At 41.4% G+C, this 27,942-nt stretch overlaps 1 protein-coding gene across 3 annotated transcripts in view; it reads right to left on the bottom strand.

Annotated features, from left to right (window-relative positions):
- LOC144682758 (spermatogenesis-associated protein 13-like) overlaps positions 1-27,942 on the bottom strand; it is a 342,817-nt gene that overhangs the window by 66,490 nt on the left and 248,385 nt on the right. The window contains exon 1 of one of the 3 annotated variants that reach the window (XM_078545417.1): positions 3,187-3,405. The exons of the other annotated variants lie outside the window; for them this stretch is intronic. Within the exon in view, the coding sequence (XP_078401543.1) occupies positions 3,187-3,241 (55 nt within the window). The 5' untranslated portion in view covers positions 3,242-3,405. Of the gene's footprint in view, positions 1-3,186; positions 3,406-27,942 lie in introns of those variants that run through there. 3 annotated transcript variants of the gene reach the window in all.

Here is a 27,942-nt window from a genome sequence, read left to right as displayed (position 1 = left end):
ATTCAAGTTTTGATACATGGCAGTTTTGATTTTTTTTCATGTCTAATTGACATAAGTTTATTTAAAAAAGCCAACATCCAAAGTGTAGAAAGTAACCTTTAAATTGTACAACATCTTTGCACAAGTGCTGTGAACAAATCCATTGCCACTCATAGGTAAAAAAAACAGGTGTGAATATTGAGTAATGGCATCTTTGACTGAGATTGCTTTAGCCCCTCAATTGCCACTGTGTCATTAACTTGGTTTCATGAGCGAGTTTCAGGAAGTCGAGGAAACCTGTGCGAAAGCATTGTGTCAAAATTGCTCTAATTGAGTGGTTAGCATATGGAAATTGACAACCTACCTCTCCTGAAGAGCCAGCCCAAAATGCAAACAGCCCAACATGCAGTTGTCAAATGTAGAAGTCTGTTTCCCTGACATAAAGTCAATTTTGTGGCTTTTAGCTCCCAATCCTCTCCCAAGCCCACATACTAGAAGATAAGATAAGGCTGAAGCATTTTCAACAATCTTCAGCCAGAAGTGCCAAGTGGATGATCCATCCTGGATTCCTCCTGTCATCCCAGCATCACAGATGCCAGTCTGCAGCTAATTCAATTCACTCTAGGTGATATCAAGAAACAGCTGAAAGCACTGGATGCTGCAAAAGCTATGGGCCCTGACAATATTCTGGCAATAGTACTGAAGACTTGTGCTTCAGAACTTGTCATGCCCCTAGCTAAGCTGTTCCAGTACAGCTACAATAGTGGCATCTACCTGGCAATGTGGAAAATTTCCCAGGTAAGTCCTGTACACAAAAAACAGGTCAAATCAAACTTGGCTTGTTAGCGCCCCATCAACCTACTCTCGATCATTAGTAAAGTGATGGAAGGGATCATCATTGCTATCATGCAGCACTTGCTTAGCAATAACCTGCTCACTAATGCTCAGTTTGAGTTCCAGCAGGGCCACTCAGCTCCTGACCTCATTACAGCCTTGGTTCAAACATGGACAAAAGAGCTGAACTCCAGAACAAAGGTGAGAGTGACTGCCCTTGACATCAAGGCAGCATTAGACTGAGTGTGGCATCAAGGAGCCCTAGCAAAACTGCAGTCCGTGGGGATAAGCGGGAAAACTGTCCGCTGGTTGGAGTCATACCTAGCACAAAGGAAGATGGTTGTGGTTGTAGGAGGTCAATCATCTCAGTTCCAAGACATCAGTGCAGGAGCTCCTCAGGGTAATGTCCTCAGCTCAACCACCTTCAGCCGCTTCATCAATGACCTTCCTTCCATCACGAGGTCAGAAGTTGGGATGTTCGCTGATGATTGCACAATGTTCAGCACCATTCGCGACTCCTCAGATACTGAAGCAGTGCATGTCCAAATGCAGCAAGACGTGGACTGACAAGTGGTAAATAATATTTGCACCACACAAGTGCCAGGCAATGACCATCTCCAACAAGACAGAAACTAGCCACCGCCCCATGACATTCAATGGCATTACCATCACTGAACCCTCCACTATCGATATCCTGGGGGTTGCCATTGACCAGAAACTGAAATAGACTAGGCATATAAAACTGTGGCTATAACAGCAGATCAGAGGCTGGAACCCTGCAGTGAGTAACTCACCACCTGACTCCCCAAAGCCTGTCCACCATCTACAAGGCATAAGTCAGGAGTGTGATGGAATACTCTCCACTTGCCTGGATGAGTGCAGCTCAAACAACACTCAAGAAGCTTGACACCATCCAGGACAAAGCAGACCAATTGACTGGCACCCCATCCACAAACATTCATTCCCTCCACCAAGACGTACAGTGGCCACAGTGTATACCATCTGTACAAGATGCACTACAGGAACTCACCAAGGTTCCTTGGACAGCACTTTCCAAACTCACAACAAGGGCAACAGATATATGGAAACACCACCAAATGGGAGTTCCCCTCCAAGCCATTCACCATCCTGACTTTGAAATGTATCGCCATTCCTCCACTGTCACTGGGTCAAAATCCTGTAACTCTCTTCCTTACAGCAATGTGGGTGTACCTACACCACATGGACTGCAGCAGTTCAAGAAGGCAGCTCACCACCACCCTCTCAAGGGCAATTAGGAATGGGCAATAAATGCTTGCCTAGCCAGCAATGCCCACATCCCATGAATGAATTAAAAAAACGATTCCACATAATAATTCAGCTCTATGTATTAGTAACTCCCAGTGTAATTTCACATAACTGCTTTTTTCAGTCCATTAATTTTGAGAATATTTTGGATTTTCACTTCAAATTTTACTGTATTCAAAGTCTTCTTTTTATTTAAATAAATCTATTCGATCTTAGAGGGCACACCCATAATATGGCTTTTTAAAGGACCAATATCGGCACAAGCACTTTCTTTAGAATTATTAGCCAAACTGCACTGATATATCGCTAAGCGCATTATAAAAGCATTATCTTGCACATTTTGTCATCATGATAATAGCTCTTCTCACTTTCTGGGTATAAGCGCAGTGTCTCTTTGAAATTAATACTCTGCTTATTGGCAAAAAATACATTTAATTTTTCCATTCATTTGTGTCATCATCTTTTGTCTACCACAAACAACCTAAGTATATTTCAAGATATTGGTCATTATCTTCCCATACTATGGAACAACTCAGATTTATTAGGAAGGCAATGTTCTCAAATAAAATATCTTATGGTTAGCTTAGCTCATTCACTTACTGCACGGCATGCGTGCTTCCCAAAAAATGACAAAACTGCTGTATACTGAAAGCCTTAAGGGAGAAGAAATTTTGAATTATGATAATAATAAAGCTACATCTAAAGGTTTTCAGTGTAATCATAAATAAAACAAACTATAAAACCTTTATTTTTCTAACAAGTTGTGTTTTGGATCTAGTTATTTCTCTCTTCAAATAACAAAACTACAATCAGAATACCACTGGGTAGCCGTACATGCTTAGTCATTGGCACTTTCAGTTTTCAAGAGTAAGACACCCAGAATACTTTTCATAAATTTCTATCCTCAGACCTTAGGTTTTCTGATTATTCACTTTCAAATGAATAAATTCAGAGCACGATATCTTAAATCAATTCTTCACATTTTCTTCTGCGTTTCATTTTTGTGAAATACTTCCCCCATATGACCTTTAGCTTTAATTTTCACAGCTTCATGCAAATCAGCAGTAATTTTTTTGCCATACATACCAAGCTGCAGGCTCTCTAGACTCCAAAATCTCGTCAATTCTCCCCTTGCTACCATCCTGGCATATGAATTTTATGGTAAAGCAGTTGATTTAGCTTGAAGACATTGTTGTTGTTTCCTTGCACATCAAATGCTATGTGTTTGAATCTCTGCAATGGTTCATTCATTGGCTCGATTGTCTGTCGGCTTCATCGGGCCAGACACTGATCCACGCCAACAGTCCACTGCTCACTATACATCAACTACTGACAGTTTTTTTTCTCTGTGATGTCATGGGGTAACTCAAGGGAGGTTGTTGAATGAAAAAAGGCAACTGAAATAGCCAAGAAATAGGCAATGAAAAACAGCTTTTAAAGTTATGCCATCCTAAAAATATATCTAAGGAAATGTGGAACAAAAAATTTGGAAGGTTATAGATCAATTTCTGAAGCTTTCGTAAACTTTTGAATTGGATAAGATTTGTGTTACTAAGGAGAATATAAAATTTCAAAATTGAAGTGTTCCAGAATAGAGTCCCCTCTCAAGTAAATTTTAAGTTATTTAAACCAGCAAATCCCAATTCTAAAACCCAATTTCTTCCACAACATGCTCGGAAACCCCCTTCCCTCTCTAAACATCCAATGTAACACATCATAATAACCCCCTGCAAAGATCTGACCGCTATGAACTGAAATGCAGCTGAATATGAATTAGCAGATAAATGCTACACTGCATTATTAATGATGTTTCATCAGCATACAAATCCTGTGATTTTAAAAAAAACTAGGATGTTGTCTAAATTCACATTTCTCTTGACATTAGTTCCAAAATTGAACCCAGTTGACAGACTTAGTAACAAATTATACAAATTACAGGACATACTGGAGCAAGACTTTTTTCAAAGTACATAAAATAGAAATTTACAACACTGTTATAGAAAACAATTTATATTACACAAAAGAACACCGTGCATAAACCGGAAAAAGTCTAATTTTTCACTCTAAGGTGTATTGTATTTTCCTTTATGTTAATCCAATAGTTAACGATTTTTAAAACTAGATATAGCCACTTAAATTGTGAAATTGTTAAAATCAATTTCTGCATTCCAAATTTATTTATCAGAAGGTTTCTAGCACACTGTTTATCTCACACACACATAATTAATATCCCAAAGCCACCTTGAGATTAGTGACAGAAAAGTTACATAAACAGAAAATTGCTCAACCCACATTTCACCTACACAAAGGTCCAATTTACTCATCCGAGGAACAGATTGTGACCCTGGACGGTTTCACTTAAAGATATCTACACAAAGTTCCATAATCTTACAGATGGTAAAGTATGTTTTAATGGTGCAACTCACAACTTGGATCACTTATAGAAAAATTGCAAGTTTCTGAATAAGTCTAGCACTGTAAAATTGACTCAATTGTTGCTGAAAGTTTTCCTTCGTCTAATACAACACAATAATTTCTCAAATTTTTGTCAGTTACTTTAACTTGAAATAGAATTAAATGTGCACACGGTGAACCAATATACTGTTCATAAATACAGGACCAGCAGGACAGAGGGGAAACTTCCACACCCATATAATTGAAACACACTTTATCTTGTCAGTTAAAATAGCCCGAACTCAAACTAATCATAAAATCATAGTACAAGTACTGCTGTTAGCTAACATATGCTGCTTTCACACCCCCTTGCCATTTTCGCCTCTCCCACTTAATTGCTTCAGATCAACTTCTGATTATCAATGGGTTACTTGAACAGACAGTTACATTTTTTCAGGCAGATCACCATCCAAATGGTTTCATATCTGTCATTCTTCTCATATTAATTTTCCGGTCTCAGTTGGGCTGTTAGGACTTCCTTGCCACTTATCTGTAGAAGGAGAAATCACTGATGGATAGCATCCTATCAACAGTAGTAATTGTTTGCAGCTTGAGCAACTTCTGTTCAGAGTTGCTGAGTTGGATCCAGAGCTGCAGACATTGTGGGGCATCAGGGAGGGGAAGAGTTAGGACATTTTGTCCTAGGAGGCAGTCACACCACTTAGGTTAAGTAAAATTTTGAAGTTTGTCAATGGTCAGGGGCAGAAGGCTGTGACCAGGGGCTGGATTTTTCCTTCGTCGGGCTGGCACGAAACGGACCGCCACCCGAGATCGGGCCCTGACCACAATTTCATGCTGGCTGGCTAATTAACGGCCAGCCAGCATGAAAGGTGCACTGAAACGCTCAGCGCTGCCATGGTGGGGGCAGGAGGAGGGCAAGCACGGAAGTCTGCACATGCGCGGGGGAGCATGCGCTGACAGCTCCCTGAGGGCACAGAGCTGCCTCAGGGAGCTGAAGAATTGGACACTGACCAATAAAGATTTTACAAATGACATAAACCTGTCCTCACATGTGACATGTTAAAAATTATGTCGAAATATATATATTTTTTAATTACTGCTAGAAACCTCATCCCGCCCGTGGATGTGGTTTCATAAAAATCCAACGGTCACCTGGCTGATTCGCCCACCTGTCAGCCGCAAGGTTGGACGGGCAGCAAAAAATATTATTCAATTATTTGATTAAGAGCTTAATAGGCCTCTTAATTGTCGGCGGGCACACCCCAGACTCTTGCGCATGCCTGCCAACTGGAATAATGCACGAGTGCGCAATGATGTTGGGACGTCGCCCAGTGGCATCACACGTGATTTTATGCCCGATCGGGTCGGGTGCGTGCCCACCCACAGGATGTAAAATCCTGCCCCAAGAGCCAGGCAGGTATGGGGATCCAGCGTGTAGGAATGGAGGAGCCTTAACTTTGACCAACAGGTACAAAGATACAAGATATTTGCTGTGTGCATAGTTGAGAACAAGGACTGCAGGGTAGATGCAACAAACTGAGCATAGAATCTGATGCAGAACGTCATTCAAGTGGGTAGGGGAAGCGGGGTGGGGGAAGGTAAAGTGAAACAGAATGTGGTAGTGATAGGGGAATAGATGCTGTTCTCTACAGTTGTGACAGGAAGTTCAAAATGTTGTGTTGCCTGCCCACTGCCAGGGCTAAGGCCACCATCTCACAGCTGGAAATAAACTTAGGGAAGAGGAGAGTTCACCTGTTCAGGTCCACATGGGAATTAACAACACAGGTAGAACTAGGTCAGAGAGGAGAAACTTCAGCCTGAGTGAGACAAAGGCCGAGTGAGTATATTTGGGAATTTGGTTCAAAGTGGGAATTCGGTGCATATGGGGAAAGAGGTGCTTTAGGTAGGGTTTACTGCAAAATGTAAAGTATGAAGGACAGGGAGGAGGTGCTTTTTTCTTCTTCTCCTTTTCATCCTCCAGTATTTGATTTTCACTTTGGTGTAGCAGCAGGAGCAGGTAAACCAGTAACTGGTATTATTGGTTTTATCAGTATTATAAAGTTTACTGACAGCACCAAAATGCATTGGGAGGTGTAGGCTTAATTAATTAATTAATTAATAATTGCTAATTAATTATAATTAACATATTGGAGATGGCAGGGCAGGTAATGTGCTGTGAGTGCAGGATGTGGGAGTTTCTGGATACTAGTGTGGTGCAGGGTAAACACATCTGCATTTAATGTTTGCAGCTGCAGGAACTTTGGCTCTGAGTTATTGAGCTGGAGGCAGAGCTGCTGACACTGCAGCACATCAGGGAGGGGAAAATTATCTAGACACTTCTTCCAGCAGGCGGTCACACCCCTTAGGACAGACTCTTTTGATTTGGTCAGTGGTCAGGGACAGGAGACCGTGACTGCAAGTGAGGCAGGTAAGGGAACCTGGAGGGTCTGCAGCCTTTACAATTGTCCAACAGGTTTGAGGTTTTTTCAGCTTGGTTGGATGAGAGTGGGGGCTGCAGGGTGGATGAGCTAATTGGCCATGGCTCCGTGGTACAGGAAGCCATTCTGGCGGAGGGAGTTACAAGCAATGTAGTGGGATAGGGCGCAGTATAGTCAAAGGGGTTGACACCGTCCTATGCAGCAAAGAGCATGAGTCCAGACGGCTGTGTTGCCTGTCTTGTGCCAGGGTTCAGGACATCTGCTTGGGGCTGGAGAGGAACTTGCAGTGGGAGAGGTATGACTCAGTCATCCTTGTCCATGTTGGTACCAATGACATAAGCACGACAGAGAAGGAGGTTCTGCAAAGTCAGTATGAGGCGCTTGGCACCAAATTAAGAAGCAGAACCTCAAAGATCATTATCTCTTGATTATTATCTGAGCCACGTGCAAATTGGTTTAGGGCAAATAAGATTAGGGAGATTGATGCGTGGCTCAAAGCCTGGTGTGGGGGAAGTGAGTTCCCGTTTGTGGGGCACTGGCACCAATGCTGGGGAAAGTAGGATCTATACCACTGAGACGGTCTACACCTGAACTGTGCTGGGACCAGTGTTCTTGCGAGCCACATAACTAGGGAAGTAGAGAGGATTTTAAACTAAGAAGTGGGGGCAAGGGTACAAATTTGGGAAGATGCGATAAATCAAAGAGTAGAGACAAGGCAAAAGAGAAAAGTATTATTATGGGAAATGAAAAACAGACCGTGACAGGAAGGGATACAGAGTACAAATCTAACAGTAAATCAACAGAACAGACTAGAGGTTATAAAAAAAATAAAAAGATCAAAGAAAAGGTTCTGTATCCAAATGCACGAAGCATACGAAACAAAACAAGTGAACTGAGAGTGCACATAGAAATAAATGATTATGATTTGATAGCCATTACAGAGACATGACTGCAGGAGGGCTTGGATTGGGGCCTGAATATTAAAGGGTACAGGACATTTAGGAAGAACAAGTGAGCAAAAGGTGGAGAGTGGCTCTTAGTTAATGATGGTATTAGCATAATAGAGAGGGATGACCTAAACTCAGGAAACCAGGAAGTAGTAGAAACGGTTTGGGAGGATAGGAAATCACTTGTGGGAGTTGTGTACAGGCCCCCTAATAGTAATCACATGGAGGATGGAGCATAAAGGAAGAAATAATGGGAGCTTGTCAGAAACGCACAGCGATAATAATAGGAGATTTTAATCTACATATACACTGGAAAAGTCAGATAGGCAAAGGTATTCCATTTGAGAAGTTCATAGAATATTACCAGGATAGTTTCTTGGAACAACATGGTCTGGAGCCAAGCAGAGAGCAGGCTATAATGGACCTGGTATTGTGCAATGAGATGGGATTAATTAATGACCTCATAGTGAAGGCGCCCCTAGGTAGCAGCGATCATAATATGATTGAACTCTGCATTCAGCTTGAGGGAAAAAGGAGCAGGTCCAAGACTATGGTTTTAAACTTAAATAACAACAATTATGAGGGCACGAAAGCAGAGCGGGCAAATTAGTGAATTGGCAAATTGGGTTAAGGGATAGGTCAATAGAGATACAGTGGCAAACATTTAAGGGGATATTTCAGAACACACAGAATAGATACATTCCATTGAGTAAGAAACAGTACAAGGGATGGACACACCATCCGTGGTTAACTAGAAAGGTTAAAGATAGTATCAAACTTAAAGAAAAAGTATATAATTGTGCTAAGATAGGTGGAAGGCCAGAAGATTGGACAGAATATAAGGAATAGCAAAGGATGACTAAAAGATTAATAAGGAGGGAAAAATTGGAATACAAGAAAAAGCTAGCCAGAAATATATCCAGAAATCCTAGGGTCTTAAAAGAAGTGGCTAGTGAGATATTGATGCATTGGTTTCAATTTTCCGAAACTCCCTAGATTCAGGGAAGGTCCCATTAGATTGGAAGATAGCAAATGTAACTCCATTATTCAAAAAGGGAAGAAGGCAGAAAGAGGGAAACTACAGTCCAGTTAGCTTAACATCTGTAATAGGGAAAATGTTACAAGCTATTATTAAAGAAGTTATAGCAGGACACTTGGATAAGTTCAAGATAATCAGGCAGAGTAAACATGGTTTTGTGAAAGGGAAACCATGCTTAACCAAATTACTGGAGTTCTATGGAGAAGTAACATGTGCTGTGGATAAAGGGGAGCTGGTGGACATACTGTACTTTTCCAGAAGGCATTTGATAAAGCTCCACATCAAGGGTTATTGCGGAAAATAAAAGTTCACGGTATAGGTGTAACATACTGGCATGGATAGAAGATTGGCTGGCTAACAAGAATCAGAGAGTAGGCATAAATGGGGCTTTTTCAGGTTGGCAAGATGGAACGAGTGGTGTGCCACAGGGATCAGTGCTGGGACCTCAACTGTTTACAGTTTAAATAAATGATTTGGATGAAGAGATGGACGGCATGGTTGCCAAATTTGCTGATGTCAGAAAGATAGATAGGAAAGTAAGTTGTGAAGAGGACTTAAGGAGGCTACAAAAAGATCTAGATAGGTTAAGTGAGTGGGCAATCTGGCAAATGGACTATAACGTGGGAAAATGTGAAGTTGTCCATTTTGGCAGAAAGGAAAAAAGAGAAGCCCATTATTTAAATAGCGAGAGATTGCAGAGCTCCAAGATGCAGAGGGATCTGGATGTCTTAATGCATGAATCACAAAAGGCTAGTACACAGGTACAGCACGTGATTAAGAAAGCTAATAGAATGTTATAATTTATTGCAAGGGGAATTGAATACAAAAGTAGGGAGGTTATGCTCCAGTTATACAGAGCACTAGTGAGACCACATCTGGAGTTCTGTGTACAGTCTTGGTCTTCTTCTTAGGCAATCCCTCGGGGTCGAGCTTGACTTGCTTCCACAGTAAAAATTAGTTCTCAGGTGACCAAAGAGTCCAATGCGCAACCTACAGTCTGTCACACGTGGGGCAGATGGTGGTAGGGGGAATGGGTGGGTGCCCAGGTTGCCACGCACTCCTTTCGCTGTCGACGCTTGGCTTCAGCTAGCCCTTGGCAGTTGTCAGGGGTAGGCGGGATGCAGATTTGAGGTTACTATCAGATCAGCCATGCGCTTATGAAATGGTGGAGCAGACTTAAGGGGTTGAATAGCCTACTCCTGCTCCTTGTTCGTATGTTTGTATGATGTTCTGAGAGTGTTTCAGGAGTTACGGTCCAAATTAAAATACAGAGCCTCCAAAGTAATAATCTCAGGGTTATTATCCAAGCCATGCATAATGTCAAGCAAATTAGAGAATCAAAGAGTGTTGTGGGAAGAAGGGATTTCAATTGAGGGGACACTGGCAACAGTACTGGAGAAAGGGGGAGCTGTTCCATTGGGATGGCTCTATTTAAACCAAACAGGAATCACTGTCCTGACAAATCATATGAATAGTAGTAAAAAAAAAATTAAAAGATTCTATATCTGAATGCACGAAGTATTCGCAATAAGATAGATCTACTAGCAACACAAATGGATAAAATACTTTATATCTAATCATCATGAGACACGGTTACAAGGTTGGAAAATAAATATCCCAGAGTAGATAACGTTTCGAAAAGATAGACGGAATGGAAAAAGAGGAAGAGAAGCCCTCATAGTAATGAATGACATGAAGACTCATTGTGGAGTGAGGCAGGTTTAATTAATAATCTCATAGTAAAAGATCCACTGGGAAAGCTGATCCAAATATAATCAAATTCCATATTAAGTTTGAGAGCAACATACTCCAGTCCCAAATTACATAGGTATGAGGGGAGATTGGGTAAATAGACCCAAAGGTATGGTGGTAAATAAACACTGGGAAACATTTAAGGAAAAATTTCAAAATGTTCAACAAAAGTACATCCATTGAAAAACAAAAGCTCAGCAGGAAGACCCACCCATGGGTTACTAGGGAAGTTTAAGGATAGTATTAGATTAAAAGAAGGTTTATAATCTTGCAAAGGATGGCAGAGGCATTGAACAAATATCTTGTGTCTGTCTTTACAGTAGAAGACACACATTGCATACCAGAAATAGCAGGAAATCAAGGCTATAATAAGAGTGAAGAGCATAAGGTAATTAATATCAGCAGAGAAAAAGTAATGGAGAAATTTAAGGGATTAAAAGCCAACAAATCCCCATGACCTAATGGCCTACATCCTAGGGTTCTAAAAAAGGTAGCTGCAGAAATAGTGGATGCGCTAGTTATAATTTTCTAAAATTCCCTAGATTCTAGAATGGGCTCGGTGTATTGGAAGTTAGCAATTTAGCACCAAAATTCAAGAAAGCTGCTAGAACCTGTAATATTGCCTTGTGGAGCTGAAAAAATGCAGTCTGCAACCTTCCATCGACCAAAAAACAGCATAAACATGTGAGGCAATATCAAGACAGGTGGTGAAAAGCTTGACCAAAGAGATGGGTTATAAGGAACATCTTAAAAGAGGAAAGAGAGACACAGAGCCAGAGAGGTTTCAGGAGGGAATTCCAGAGAATAGGACCTAGGCACCTGAAGACAAGGACACCAATGTGGAGCAATTAAAATTGGGGATGCTCAAGAGTCCAGAATTAGATGAGCGCATTCCCACTGCCACTCCAGCTGGAATCAACTAGCAACACAGGTAAGAAATTCATTCTGAGGTACTCCTGTTTTGGAGCGCTCAGTACTACATTATGTAGTGCAATTATCACTGAGCTAATTATTTTACAGAGATTATTCACATACTGGAGAAGGTAGAGATTTGCAATTAGAAAAACCATACAAGACACAAAAAAGTTCCAGTTTAACTGGAATGGAAGTTAATACTTTTTGGTCAAGATCCACTAATACCAGCTTATAGTGAACCTTACTATTATCCTTGTGATGGAAGCAATAAGTCATTCCCTATTGCTAATGTAATGATATAGCAAAGGCTTTCTCCATGGACTATTGAGCTATTATATTTTTGATAAGATGCAAGCAAGTAATTTAACCAAATTTTTGCTTTGCCATTCTGGCAATAAATAGCTTTGAAGTGTATTTTAACTATTCTTAAAATTAAATATCACTATAGTTTAAGTTTGTGTTTTTATTTTATTAAGTCAGAAAGTTTATGTACTTCTGTTAGTCTGACAGACAAATACAGATAGATTTTCAGTGTTGAAGTGCTGACAAATCTAAAATGGAGAACTATAATTATATCTGTCCTTCTGCTTAGAAAATACCAGTTAAGAGTAAGATACCTGCAATTATCTTCATTTGGACTATCAATCACTTTGATTAGATTTTTATCAGACTTAGTGGCATGCAGTTAAAAATGTTTTACATCACTCAGCTAACATTTTGAGTGTAAAAAATCTACTGTACAAAATGAATGCCTTCAGCATCATTACCTTGCATACATACACATAAATAAAAGCTATGTTTATAGAATATCAAAATTGAAACTAAGGGTAAAACACTAGCACATCTCACTAGCACTGGATTATCAGTAAAAAATAGTTTAATTTCAGCCTAAGATAGACCATCCATAGAACAGTCACAGTAAGAGAGGTCATAGCATTGATTACATAGGAGACCAGAGCATCATGTGAGAAGACTGAAGATACAACCAGGCGACAGCAGCAGCAAAGCCAAGACAATCACGAGACAGGGATTAGGATACAAAAGCAGTGTGGCAGGAGCAGCGGTGATCAGTGCATAATGGTTGTCAAAAGAGGGCCATAAAATCAACGAAAAAAAAATCAAGGAGTGGCATCATAGGCCACCAGGTAGGTGATTTATTGGTGAGTGTTGTAGCTTTATTTTTACTCTTAAAACTAGGGAGGTTTGTCAAACTCAGAGCAAGGAATCTGTAACACAACTACTTTATTAAATTAATAAATTAGATAAACTTCTTTTAATGTATAAATATTTAATAAGTCTTTAGTTCTTTCATTAATCTGATAAACTGAGGTGGTAGCTGGCATCTGTCCCATCGGCTAAATTTTGCCAGTCCCACAGAGGTGGGTTTAGAGGCATGACTGGGAGCACAATTAGAGAATTTTGCGCTGGAGTGGCTCCCTAATGCAATTCCACCTCCCGAGCATTCTTGCCTGAGTCGGTGTCTGACCGGCACTAGCTGAGACAGGAGGTTAATTAGGCTCAGTTAGGTCCCCACTTAAGTCAAATTAGTGATGCCGCTGAGATCTTCCCAATGGTGGGCAGGCTCTCACTGCACGCAGAGCCCAGTCATTGCCAGCCTCCTGGTGGCAGGCTAGGGAGCCAGTGAGGCCTCCTTTAAATCTCCCTCTCCCCCATCTCCAGAACTGTAGGTGTTAGAGGGTCACAGTTAAAGCCACAGGTTGTGCCTCACAGCTGTTTCCAGAGTTTTCTTTTACACATACCACGCTTCAGAAGGTGACTCATCTTGGGGCGTCCTCACATTTTCCTATCTACACCCGTAGCACCCACTTCTTCTGGTTGTCTGGCCATCACTGTGGGTCGTCCGACTGGGCCTGCCACTTCCCTGCTCCACCCACCATCCTTACTTGGATGGGGTGTCCAATAGCGATTTCGCAATTGGTTACCTCAAAGTAGTTTATGACTGAAGTCCTGCCATGGTCACTTCCTGGTTCCTACCCCGTAATTGAGCCATATGTCAGGGTCCCAATGATCTTGGCAAAATCCAATCTGATCCAACTGGGAAATCCAGGATGCTCTCGTGTCCTGGAAAGCCACATGTGCGGGCAGTGTCATCAGCTGATACAGCTTGAGCCCCACATGCAAGAGCTTAAGCAGAAGCTGGCATCACTGCGATGCATCCGTGAGGTTGAGAGTTTGGTAGGCAGGATATATTAGGGGGTTGTTACCCCACAACTTAAGGACATGTGGGCAGGGAGAGAATGGGTGATCGTCTATCAGTCAAGGAGGACCAGCAGGTAGTGCAGGAGTCCCCTGAGCGCACCTCACTCTCCAGCTGGTATTCAGTTCTGAATACTTGAGTGTGATGGTTTATTTGGAGAATGCAACCACAGCCAAGTCCACAGACCTTGGGTGGCTTGGTTATATAGAAGGGCAGAAGGAAGATTAGAAAAACAACAATGATAGGGGATTTTGTAGTTGGAGAAACATGCATGCATTTTTGCCACCAGAGATGTGAATTCAGGATGGTATGTTATCTCCCTCGTGCCAGGGTCAAGGATATCACAGTGGCTGCAAAGCACTGTGTGGGGGAGGGCTAGAAGCCACCATTCATATTGGTACCAACGACACAGGTAGAGAGAGGGAGGAGCTACTGTACATAGATATTAGGGAGCTCAGAAGGGGACTAGCAAGCAGGATCTCAAAAGGTAGTAATCTCTAAATTACTTCCGGTGCCACATGCTAGTTAGTTTAGAAATAGGAGGATACAGCAGATTAATGCTTGGCTGGAAAGATGTTGCAGGAGGATGGGCTTCAGACTCTTGGGGCATTGGGACTAGTTCTGGGGGAGGTGGGATCTCTACAGACCAGAGGGATTGCACCTCTTCAATGTCATGAACGTCAGCATACAACACGCAGTCAGTGTCACAGTCCAGCGTTTCCAAACAATGCTCCTTCCAGGCCAGTCTCTAATATTTACATCAATACCACTGCTTTCCTTGTTGCCAGCACTCTGGGCAAAAGTCATTGTGTAGGCTGGGACCACTGAATTCACGGAGGTGGGGATTCAGGGTGGACGGTTGCTAGTGCTGTGGGAGAGGGTTTAAACTAATTTGGCAGGATGGTGAGAACCAGAAAGAATAAACAAAGTGCACAAAGTTTTGGAAGAGGTAGATTTTTTTCTCGAATGTGGGCATCGCTGGCTAGGCCAGCATTTATTGCCCATTCCTAATTGCCCTTGTTCAGAGGACATTTTTAGGCGTCAACCACATTGCTGTGGGTCTGGAGTCACATTACCAAACCAGGTAAGGACAACAGATTTCCTTCCCTAAGAGTGGGGTTTTATGACAATTGACAATGGTTTCATGGTCATCATTAGACTTCTAATTCCAGATATCTATTGAATTCAAATTCCACCATCGAACCCAGGTCCCCAGAGCATTAACCTGGGTCTCTGGATTACCAGTCCAGTGACAATATCACTATGCCATAGCACTAGAGTAAGGAATAGTACATTATTTGGAGGTAGACTAGGAGGAAATGCAGAAAGATCTAATTTAGGTTTGTAGCACATGTACATAAATGCACAGAGTGTAAAATAAGGTTGGTGAGTTGCAGATGCAAATAGCCACATGGGAATAAGATTTTATGATGATAAAGGAGACCTGGCTCAAAGGGAGGCAAGGACAGGCTTCTAAATATCCCTGTATACATGATGTTCAGGAAAGATAAGGAATGAAAGAAAGGAGGAGGCATGGCAGCATTGATTAAAGAGAGTGTTAGTGTTAGAGAGAGAGTAAGTCCTGAAGCATTCAAGAGAAACTCTTTGGTTAGAATTAAGGAGGTGCTATGACACAACTGGATATATTCCTTAGGTTATTAATTAGATACGGAGGAGCAAATTTGCTGGGAAATTACAGAAAGATGCAAGAATTATGGAGTAATGATAATGGGGATGTTAATTATCCTAATATAAATGGGAACAGCAATAGTGAATAGTGAAGAACGAGAAGAGGTTTTGAAGTGCGTTCAGAAGAATTTTCCAGATCAGTATATCACTGGCCAAAAGAGGGAGGAGACACTGCTGGATCTGATTCTGCAGAATGAGATGGGTCAAATGCATCCAGTGTCAGTCGGGGAACATTTAGGGAACAGTGGTCATGGTATCGTAAGGATTAGATTAGCTATGGAAAAAGACGAGTAATCTAGAGTAAAAATACTTAATTGGAGTACCAGCAATTTCAGTGGGGTGACAACAGACCAGTCCTAGGTAAATTGGGATCAAAGATTGGCAGGCAAAAGGTAAGGGAAAAATCAGCTGCCTTTAAAAAGATAGTTTGGGTACAGTGAAGGTTCATCCCCTCAAAAAATGATAAAGAGGCAGTATTAGAAAGGCTGGCTGTACTTAAAGTTGGTAAGTGACCAGGGCCAGATATGATGCATCTAAGGATGCTGAAGGAAAGGAGGGCAGAAATTGCAGATATACTGGCCGTGAAAAAGTGCCAAGAAATAATCTTGTCAGCAAAACTGGGGCCCATGAAATAAAGAACACTGGCAGCTTAGATACCATGTTGGCTGAGTGACAGCAAACAGGGAGTAGTGATAAATTTGTTTTCGGACTTGAGGAAGATATACAGTGATGTTCCACAGTGATCAGTTCCAAGACTATCGTTTTTCCTCATATATATTCATTAATTAGATTTGGGTGTACAGGCAGAAATTCAAAATTTGCAGGTAACACAAAACTTGGAAGTACTGCGAACTATTAGGACATAGACAAACTGGTGGAACGGATGGGCATGTGGCAGATGAAATTTAATGCAGAGAAACATAAAATTATACATTTTGGTAGGAAAAACAAGGAGAGGCAATATAAACGAAAAGATACAATTCTGAAGGCAGTGCAGGGAACAGAAAGAACTAGGGGTATTAGTGCACAAATCATTGAAGGTGGCAGGGCAGGTTGAGAAAGTGGTTAAAAGGCCATACAGGATCCAGGGCTTTATAAACTGAGGAATAGATTACAAAAGCAAGAAAGTTATGATGAACTTTTATAAACACTGGTGCGGCCTCAACTGGAGTAACGTGTTCAGTTCTGGGCACCAAACTTTAGTAAGTTGTGTGAAGACCCTAGAGGGGCTGTGGAAAAGATTTCTCTCATTTCCAGTGATGAGAAACTTCAGGTAGCAGGGTAAATTGGAGATGCTAGGATTGTTCTCCTTAATGGGAAAGTTAAGAAGAGGTTTGATACAGGTGTAAAAAAATCATGAGGGCACTAGACAGAGTAGATGGAGAGCAATTGTTCCTTTGGTAGAGGGTTGAGAATCAGAGGCATAGATTTAAGGTAATTGGCAAAAGAAATGTTGTGATCCTCGCTGAGGTAACCCATGGACAAGCTTGATCCCAGAGTGGAACCCAGCTTGATAGATCCTAACTTTTATTTGTTTATTTTGATACGTGGAGAGTAGCTACTGAACAGAGCCACAGGAGTCAGCTGATGAACCTTTAACAAAAGAATAAAACATTTATTCAACTAGCAAAGATGAGCTATATGACAATACTCCTTCGCCCACAACTATACCTTTACAGATATATACAGATTTGTAAGGGTAACACAAAGTTACAAAAGCTGTCTTATACTCTAATGTTCACAGTAAGTACACAGTCCATGTAAACCTATGGCACCCTGTGGTCAGACACACCATACTCTTGACCTCAAGTGACAGATGCCACCTCAACCAGATGCTATGGAGCTCTCCTCAGCTCGCGCCAGACTCTTATCACACCATGAGCCAAGCATCCTCACTGAATTCCGTCCTTCACATGAGGATTTCCAATTCCCACTCTCCAAGATCTTGCCTTGGAATCTTCTCCCAAACTGACGTTTTCTCTCGGATACCTTCCACAAGGATTCATCTCCATGATTTCGAACTCTCCTTCTGATGTTCCTCATCCCTAGGTCACCACATGCATTCAAGCTGTCTTCCATGTACACTCTCTCACCAGTTCAGCCTTAACAATACACCACTGCTTCACATGCCCATAGCAAAGAATTACAGACTTTCAGTTGTCTCTTTGAACCTTTTTGCAAGCTGTTCTCACTTTAAATCTGAAGCTTGGAGCCTTTTGCTTTGCCTCTCACTCTTAACTTCATTTAACAGGACCTTTCCCCAGGTTCCTGTCCTTCCTTTGATTGCAAGGTCTCCTTTGGACTTTCCCCTTATCCACTCTCCTGGATTTTTGGGTTTTTTCTTCACTTGGGACCTTTTTATTCTTTTAGGAAATCTGCAGTTCCCTCTCCCAGTGTCCAGTCTCTCTGGGGCCCTGGCTTCAACTGAACTTAAAACTGCTGTTTCTTTAGTTCTGTGTGTATGTCTGTGGGAGGAACCTGCCTATCTGGCCCCCCTGTTGCTAGGCAACAGCACTATTCTTTCTACTCTTGTGTATTTACTTTTGCTTTATAGGGGTCATAAACTTCTCATTAGAGATGCAAGCAGCCTTTTAAAGTGAAACTAAAACTCCATTTGACCTTTCTTAACACACAGATACAGAAATACAAATAAAACTTAAACTTTAAAGCTAAAAATTATTCCTAAAACCTACAAATACAAATATAACATACTTTATCTCTATTTCCTAACAGAACCAAAGACAACATGAGAAACAAAGTGAGTGGTTAGCATTTGGAATGCGTGGCCTGAGAGGTTGATGGAGGCAGATTCAATTGTAGTTTTCAAAAGGAAATTGGATAAGCACCTGAAGATAAAAAAGTGCAAGGTTAAGGGGAAAGAATTGGGCAGCAGTACTAGCAGAATTGTATGGAGCTGGCTCGAACTCAGCAGGCCAAATGGTTTTCTTCTGAGTTGTTAGCATTCTATGAGCCTATGATTAACTGAAGTTTAATGTAGGTTGTGCATTTTAGCTACTGCCAGAGTTCAAAGCTAACATTCACAGTACCATGTTACAAACCCAAGTGCAACCCACCAACATTGAAATGATCTTCAATTAGAAGGCTTTTACTCCAGGCTAGTTCAGTTACTTCTGTTAAAAAACATACACTACATCACTCAAAATACTTTCTCCTGACCAATGTATTTTTCTTTTTCTAAAAGCCCAATTTTCTTTCAAATTAAAACTGAAGGGGATAGTCAGTCATCGCAGCATTCTGTGAATATGATGTCACCAATGCACGAACTAAAGTCATATCCTGAGTTGTGTAAATCCATTTGAATTTGGTTCTGATTGGCCACACTAACTATCTGGTTAATACTACAGAATCGGATTCCTGCAGTAGTGATTAATATTTTTATTTTGCTTTGCACATTTCCTTTACAGTTATTTATTCTGTTATATAATGTTAATTTTAGTTGTTCTACAGCGACAACTGTGTATGAACTCTCTAAGGTTGTTTCCTTATGCAAGGAATTTCCTTGTGTGGTCTCATGATTGAGCATTGTAACTCTAGAGGAAAATCATTGGAAACCTTTATTTATGCATCTATCCTGGGTTTTCACCTATCTGCTGCTGAAGTCATGGCAGCAGACCCAAGGAAATCCTCAACTCTAGAGTCTTACTCATAAACTGATTTGAGCCAGTAATAAATGTATTAATTGAATCCAAACATAGTATAAATATTAGTCCCTGATGTTTATTCATTCTGAAGCCAGATGAAATAGGAAACTAGATGCCAATCTTTTACTTAATACAGATTTATGTACGGAATAAAACATTACAAATGTCTGCCTCTTCCTAACGAACATGGAGAGCAGCGGTTCAAGAAGGCACCTCACCATCATCTTTTCAACGACAATTAAGGATGGGCAATAAATGCTGGTCTAGCCAATGATGACCACATCCCATGAACCAAAAAAAAAATCCAGCGTCCCAGAGGTAACTTTTTATACGAGCTCAAGGTGCTTAATCAATGTCCTTTACTTGTATATCCTTAACCTTAATACAATTAACATACTATTAACAGGTTCCCCTCTTTTTAAACAAAAACTTTATAACACACAATGCTTCAAAACAAATCAAAAAGAAAAAATTAAAAATAATGTTCCATATTCCGTACACCACATCATTATACAAGACGTTCCACTTCTAGGATCTCCAATAGTTTCCTTTTGTAAAGCAATCTGATATCTAATGACTTGCTTTGACCCACCTTGGAGATTTATTTTATTTTTAGCATCTCTTTTACACTTGCAAGTTCAATCTTTAAGTTTTTTGCAGTCACATTTTGATGAATGTAAGTTATCCCACAGGGAGTATTTATCTATATAACATTCAATGGGCAAGCAATTCTCAGAGCGTACCTTGCATAGAATTTTTCAAAAAATATTTGACAGGTAAAACTCCATAGCTCTTGCTGCTGAAAGAGCCAGTGTTTCTGCAGCTGTAGTACTTTTAACCACCCCTTTTATTTTCTTAGTTTCCCAGGCCAAGGGATAAAATTTCCCATTTTCACCCACCTGGAATATTATAAAACCAGCTGAGCTTGAATACCCATCCAAACCCAGACGAGGGAGAGAAAGACAGCAACAAGCAACAGGAGGCCTCACTCAGCGACACTCATCCAAAGTCAGTAGCTCCAGTGCCAAGCTGGGGTTGGAACATGGCTGAGGCTCAGAGGATGGATGGGCCAGGGTCAAGAATGCCAGTGAGGCAGGAGTGGCAGACACAGGCCAAAGAAATGGAGAAATGGAGGGACCTCCACCTGAATAAATTCTACTGTCTGCCTTTCAAATTCTTTTCAGACACCCAAACCTTGGTCTGCAGAGGCATTCACAAGAGGAATATTGATTTTGAACCTCTATGCAACGTGTACCAGGAGTACAGCCACATTCGGAAATCGAGATGTTTGGAAAGTTTCCTGCACCAAATGCAGGGCAGTGTTCAGTAGTTCAAGTTATAGGCAATCTCAAGGAAGTAATGACTGCCTGGTGAATTGATGGTGGCACTGTTGGCTATAATGCTGCCAGTGAATTTTCGGCTGAACTTTTGTTGTTTTTTTTTGTATTTTAGTTAAAGAGATCGTAAAACTTAGCTCAATTCAGCCTCTGGTTGTGATCGGAGTTGACTTTAATAAATCATTAACAATAAGTTTGCAGCAAGGTGTGAAGAATTGGATTAATACTCAAAGGGAAAAAAATTGCAGGGCCATGGGGGAAGCGTGGGCGCTAATTTGATGGCTTTCTGCAAAGAGCCAGCACAAGTATGATGGGTTGAATGGTCTCCTTTTGTGCCATAACATTCCATGATTTTGTCAGCCAGCAGACCTCTGTCTGCTTCTATATTTGTGTACAGACTTTCAACATCCATTGTAAAAAGTATGACACTGGGGGACACAGTTAGTGAGTTGACCACCTCTTTAAAGTGGTGTGTCTTCAATGTACCTAGGATGCTTCTGTGCTAAGGGGTTCCAATCTATGCGAGGAGGTGCATTAGCTTGGGGGGAAAAAAATCACTGAGATGTGAAGTACATGTGAATTAAACTATTTGTTATCTGATGGTTAGCTTGGTAGTGCAGAATTAATTTGTGTGCCTTTCCCTTGTTGCACGGTTGGACCTTTGGAAGTCAGTACCCTGACCTGTTTGTCACATCCAATGTAAACAGAAACATTGAGGAGAAAGAAACATAAAATGCGTAGAAAATAAAAGAGAATGCCGGAGATTGCGTATTGTTTTAAATTAATTTTTAAAAGGGGCTGCAGATGTGAGACTCATTTCCAATAAGTTACCTTGTGTCTAGTAATTGGAATTTACATTTTGGAAATGGAATGGGAGATTTATTTACAATAAATTAGCAAAAACAGCTTATTACAGATTCTCAGTTAAAAGGTTTAGTAATATATATTCGGCCTTTGGTATAACCCTAAAAAATTCAACACATATACTTTTACTACACGACTGTATCACCTAATAAAGGAGCTGAGTGAGAATGAAAAAAAGGGCCTCTGAAAAAAAATCACAAAGTGGCCCGAGAAAATTTCAAGAAGTGCCCTTGAAAAATAATACTTTTACTCCAGTACAGTGTCCATTGCTGAAAGGACTTTCAGCTATGGTGTTTTTGACCACAATGTTCACATTGACCACAATGTTTATATTTTTGCATATGGCTTTAAACTTGTCATTAACAAATTCCCCCATTGTCAGTCAGAAATTTAGCCGATGTTCCCAGACAGGGTGGATGCTGAGAGATTGTTTGCACTGGTTGGAAAACACGGGGCATTGCCTAAGGATAAGGGGCCAATCATTTAGGACTCAGATGAGGAAAAATTACTTCTAGTTGCTCAGTAGTAGAGAACTTGGGTATTGCTGAAAAAAGACACGCTGTTGATGCTTTTCAACTTACAGACGCAAGAATGGCAAACTTCAAAGAGCAACAATTTATATTGCAGGGTGCTGATTGGTTGACACGTCAACTGATTGGTCAAGGCCTTGCTATCTAACAGGGAACTATTTTTTCTCACAATTTTGTTTAATTCAAAAAAGGCACAATGCCTGGACCTGTTCCTTTTGCCTACAGAGAACAGGTCCCTGCGTATGAATATATGTAGCTTCTAACAAGTGTAAGCAAGCCACATTGCAAGCCCAATTGATAATCTTAAATTGGTTGTTAGTGTAATTCTTACACAGGTATGTTCAGTAAGTGCTGTCCAATCACGGAATCATATTTAGTTTTAGACATTATGTTCTGTGTTTTGAAAACATGGGCTCGTTGAGCACAGTCAGTACTCTGCCAACTGGGAGCAGCCGAAGGGATGTGCTGTTTGACCCGATCTGCCAGGCACTGGTATGTATGGCCTAGGTTCCTGGCATTGCACCAGCACGGAAGTTCATATACCACATTAATCATTTGCGTAGTAGGCAGAACATCATTTTTGCCTTGACGGCAGCATCCTGCTAGTGGAAAATACCACTTGTGTTGTTGCTGCATAGTTGCAGTGTGAAACGGCTATCTTCACCTGTTGCTTAAATTTTTAGATGCCTTACACCCTTCAAGGATTATTTGAGGTAGACTGGGCACTTCACAGTACCAATGTGGCAGCCTTAGCCCCATTTGTGAATATGCATGATACACAGTGAGCAATGACCTGATCAGAATAGCCATTGTCCCACAAGTTAGTTTTGGAGTCCCCCATTTCAATGTCAATCTTGCAGAGTGAGTAAATAGCTCAGGACCTATTTATGAGATTGCCGATAAGGCCAATCTTATAGTGCATGAAGCTGTAGGAATCTGAACACGTACATTAACCAGTGAGGACAGGTTTGCAGTAGACATTGATTAGAAATGTCAGGTTTTGATAAGGGGACTGTTACTGACCTCATCTCCTCTGGATATCTTCCTTCCACAGCTTCCAACCTGATAGTCTCCCAACCTCAGACAGCCCACTTCTACCTCCTACCCAAAATCCACAAACAGGACTGTTCTGGCAGACTGATCGTGTCAGCCTGTTCCTGCCACATGGAAGTAATTTCTTGCCAACCCTGACATTGTCATCAAACCCGCTGACAAGGGTGGTGCTGTTGTTGTCTGGCACACTGACCTCTACCTCACAGAGGCTGAGCGTCAACTTGCAGACACTTCCTCCTACGTCCCCCTGGACCATGACCCCACCACTGAACATCAAGCCATTGTTTCCAGGACTGTTACTGACCTCATCTCCTCTGGAGATCTTCCTTCCACAGCTTCCAACCTGATAGTCTCCCAACCTCGGACGGCCCGCTTCTACCTCCTACCCAAAATCCACAAACAGGACTGTCCCAGCAGCCGATCGTGTCAGCCTGTTCCTGCCCCACGGAACTCATTTCTTGCTATCTTGACTCCATTCTCTCTCCCCTTGTCCAGTCCCTTCCCACCTACATCCGTGATTCCTCTGACACCCTACATCATATCAACAATTTCCAGTTCCCTGGCCCCAACCGCCTCCTCTTCATCATGGACGTCCAATCCCTCTACACCTCCATCCCCCACCGGGATGGTCTGATGGCCCTTAGCTTCTTCCTCGAACAGAAGCCCGAACAATCCCCATCCACCGCTACTCTCCTCCGTCTGGCTGAACTTGTTCTCACACTGAACAATTTCTCCTTAAACTCCTCTCACTTCCTCCAAATAAAAGGTGTGGCTATGGGTACCCGCATGGGTCCCAACTATGCCCGTCACTTTATGGGGAAGTGGAACATTCCTTGTTCCAGTCCTACTCCGGCCCCCTCCCACAACTCTTTCTCCGGTTCATCGATGATTACTTCAGTGCTGCTTCATGCTCTCGTCGGGACCTGGAAGAATTTATTAATTTTGCTTCCAATTTCCACCCCTCCATCATTTTCACATGGTCCATCACTGACACTTCCCTTCCCTTCCTTGACCTCTCTGTCTCAATTTCTGGTGATAGACTGTTCACCAATATCCATTACAAGCCTACCGACTCCCACAGCTACCTCAACTACAGCTCCTCACACCCCACTTCCTGTAAGGACTCCATCCCATTCTCTCAGTTCCTTCGCCTCTGTCGCATCTGTTCTGATGATGACACTTTCAGAAACAGTTCCCCTGACATGTCCTCTTTCTTCCTTAACCGAGGTTTTCCACCCACGGTGGTTGACAGGGCCCTTAACCGTGTCCAGCCCATCTCCTGCGCATCCGCCCTCACACCTTCTTCTCCCTCCCAGAAACATGATAGGCTCCCCCTTGTCCTCACTTATCACCCCACCAGCCTCCGCATTCAAAGGATCATCCTCCGCCATTTCCGCCTACTCCAGCATGATGCCACCACCAAACACATCTTCCCTTCACCACCCCCCGGCAGCATTCTGCAGGGATCGTTCCCTCCGGGACACCCTGGTCCACTCCTCCATCACCCCCAACACCTCAACCCCCTCCTACGGCACCTTCCCATGCAACCGCAGAAGGTGCAACACCTGCCCCTTTACTTCTCCTCTCCTCACTGTCCAAGGGCCCAAACACTACTTTCAAGTGAAGCAGCATTTCACTTGCACTTCCCTCAATTTAGTCTACTGCATTCGTTGCTCCCAATGCGGTTTCCTCTACATTGGAGAGATCAAACGCTTTGCAGAACACCTTCAGTCTGTCCGCAAGCATTACCCAGACCTCCCTGTTGCTTGCCATTTCAACACTCCACCCTGCTCTCATGCCCACATGTCCGTCCTTGGCTTGCTGCATTGTTCCAGTGAAGCTCAATGCAAACTGGAGGAACAGCACCTCATCTTCTGACTAGGCACTTTACAGCCTTCTGGACTGAATATTGAGTTCAACAATTTTAGATCATGAACTCTCTCCTCCATCCCCACCCCCTTTCCGATTTCCACCCCCCCTTTTTTCCCAATAATTTATATAGATTTTTCTTTTCCCACTTATTTCCATTATTTTTAAATGTATTTCCATCCACTGTTTTATCTCTACCTTTTAGCCTTTTTTGATTCCTTCACCCCACCCCCACTAGGGCTATCTGTACCTTGCTTGTCCTGCTTTCTACCCTTAATTAGCACATTCCTCAGATAATATCACCACCTTCAACACCTCTTTGTCCACTGGTAATACTTAGTCCAGCTATTTTAAATATAATCACCACTCTGTTCCATGACTTCAATGTGTTGTCACCCCAAACGTGAATAGCAGTAGAACTTTCATACTCTGACTTAATTTGATCCAATCTACTGAGTGAATCTAAACATTTTAACCAATCTGTCAACACACTGTCGAGGTGCAACCACTATCTAGCAGACCACAATTAAATGAATCTATGACTAATAAGCTCATTACCGGACTAAAGCTTCTTGTGACTAATACAATTCCCTCAGACTGATCATTCTCATCTTCAACTTCTGAATTTTTTGTGTCATGTGTTGCTTCGTAAACCCTGGTGTACAGCTTTGGGTAGTTCATTGCATAATGATATTGAGTCAAATCCTAAACACTATTTCCTAGGAATTCCTGGAGTTAATTTGTCTATTATTGTTACTCCAATCCTGTTGTCTGCCAGGTTTGCTAAAAATGCCTTCATACTCATTCTTTCCATCAGTATCACTTTTGTTGTATTGACAACTTTGCCCCATATCTGAACAATCTGGAAATGCCACAATTATCAAGTCCTTCATCGTTTGTGGCATCGCAGAATGTCCCATTTGTGCCAGCAAGGCTGTTGGAAATGACTGCTTCCCCAGGAATGTTTTTAAAGCAACAGACATTTGATCCAAAAGTTTGTCTTTTTCTGGGAACTGAATGCCATTTAAGACCAGGAATTTATCCATATCTGACACCATAACACAATCCAGCAATTTAAATGCAAGCACTGAATAATGTCAGGAACAATGTATAACTTTAAGTTTAATTTATACTTACATTTGTGTGTTAAGAAAGGTAGAACATGGTTTTAGTTTCATTTTGATTTTTCTTGTGAGCTTGGTGCCAAGAAATCTGGAAAGCCTCCAAACAACAAAAAAGTCAGGTTTTCTGGATTTGTTTGTGTACATACATTTTTAATGAGATTTTACAACCCTTGAATTGAAGAGATGGGTTAAAAAGAGATTAGAGGTTTAGTGATGTTGGGGAAAAGAAACAAAGAAAAAACTGCTGTTGCCTAGCGACAGAGGTCCAGTGACACGCAGAGACAGACAAGACAGAAAAGAAGTTCAGAGTGTGTATGTCAGGGAGTGAAGACAGGAGTTCTAAGCTTTCGGATAAGAAATACTCCAAGGTCACTGGGGGTCTGAGTTTAGGGAAATCATGTGCTTGCTCTGTATTTGAAGTAATAGTGAATTTTGTGTGTCTCAGTGAGAGATACCAGTTGGGGGAAAAAGCATCTAGTGAATGTTCATAGTTCCGTCAGAAGAAAACCATTTACAATGGAGCCAGCCCAAGCGAGAAGCCTTGGTGTTAAGATAGTGGTAAATCTTCACTGGGCTTTGTGTCTGTAAGGGTATTGCTGGGATAAAAGGAATGGTGTGAGATTGAATAATTTTCTTGCATTTGCATTGAGATCTTCCCAATCTTTTGTCCTGTGTAATATAGTTAATTTTCCTTGTTTAATAAATATTTTTCCTTTGTGTTAAAAGTTTACATAGAAACATAGAAAATAGGAGCAGGAGTAGGTCATTCATCCCTTCAAGCATGCTCCACCATTTATTATGGTCATGACTGATCATCCAACTCAATAGCCTGCTCCCACTTTCTCCCCATATCCTTTGATCCCTTTCGCCCCAAGAGCTATATTAGCAAACTCCTGTGAATTTGTTCAGTAACTTTCCTCCACGGTTTCTAAAACAAAACTTAAACAAAGTTAGGGCCTATCAAGCCAGGTTTCACCCTGGGATCTGACTTGTCCAGTATTATCAACTGGGATCGTAACAATTGAATCTCCATTAAAGTGCATGATATATTCCTCTCTGGAACGATTGTCTATTTTTTCAAAATCTATCAAAGTCTGACCATGCCTTGTAGATATCTAGTAGATCACCTTTCTTGCAAATTTAATCCATGAAACTTAATAGAAGATCCAAACCTTCATCAAAGCCCAACAAACAGACATCCATCTCTCAAAATACTTTGCTTCTGACTTTACTTTTGCTAGAAAGCGACAATGCCAAGGTCATACTTTTTTTTTCTTCCGTGAGGACATAACTAGTGTCTACATATCCACTTATTTTTCCACTGGTAATTCAGTTCAGATTCAGAGAACATCAGTGGGTAACCATACCCTGACAATTTACACTTGCTTTCAGTCATCCTTCACAAAAGTAACTCAGATTACAATCCTCTGTTCCCAAAAAATTCTTTGTTTCCGACCTTCACCTTTAAGCAACCATCCTCTGCTACATCTTAATTCATTTTGAAGCCAGAGAGTGAAGTAGGAAACTAAACACCAATCTTTTACTTATTAGATTTATTTACAGAATGCAACTTTTACAAATGTTCACCTCCTCCCCAACCAACATTCAGTATCCCAGAAGTTTCTCTTTATATGTGCTCAAGGTGCTTAAATCAATCAATCAATGCTCTTCACTTGTGCATCCTTAACCTTAATAATACAATTGACATACCATTAACATCTTAATAGCTGTAAAATTCTAGTCTATTACTATTGCTGTAATATTGCTACAGGAAATAAGTTAAAATAGTATAAACTTGAGTTTGCTAGTCAGAAGTTAGTCTCAAGTAGAATGAAACCAGTCAAGTGTAAAAGACCAAGTTTAGCCTCAGCGAATGTTGCAGTCCTAGAGGCAGCTCAGCCTTGAGGTGCACTTGGCCTAAAAGGATATTTGAGGAAACAAACTAAAGATAGAACTTGTATTCATATAGTTCCTTTCATGACCTCAGGAT

Source organism: Cetorhinus maximus, chromosome 7, assembly GCF_964194155.1.
Source record: "Cetorhinus maximus chromosome 7, sCetMax3.hap1.1, whole genome shotgun sequence".
Classification (NCBI taxonomy): Eukaryota; Metazoa; Chordata; class Chondrichthyes; order Lamniformes; family Cetorhinidae; genus Cetorhinus; species Cetorhinus maximus.
The sequence above is the reverse complement of the archived record's forward strand: the minus strand, read 5'-3'. Positions and strand labels throughout refer to the sequence as shown.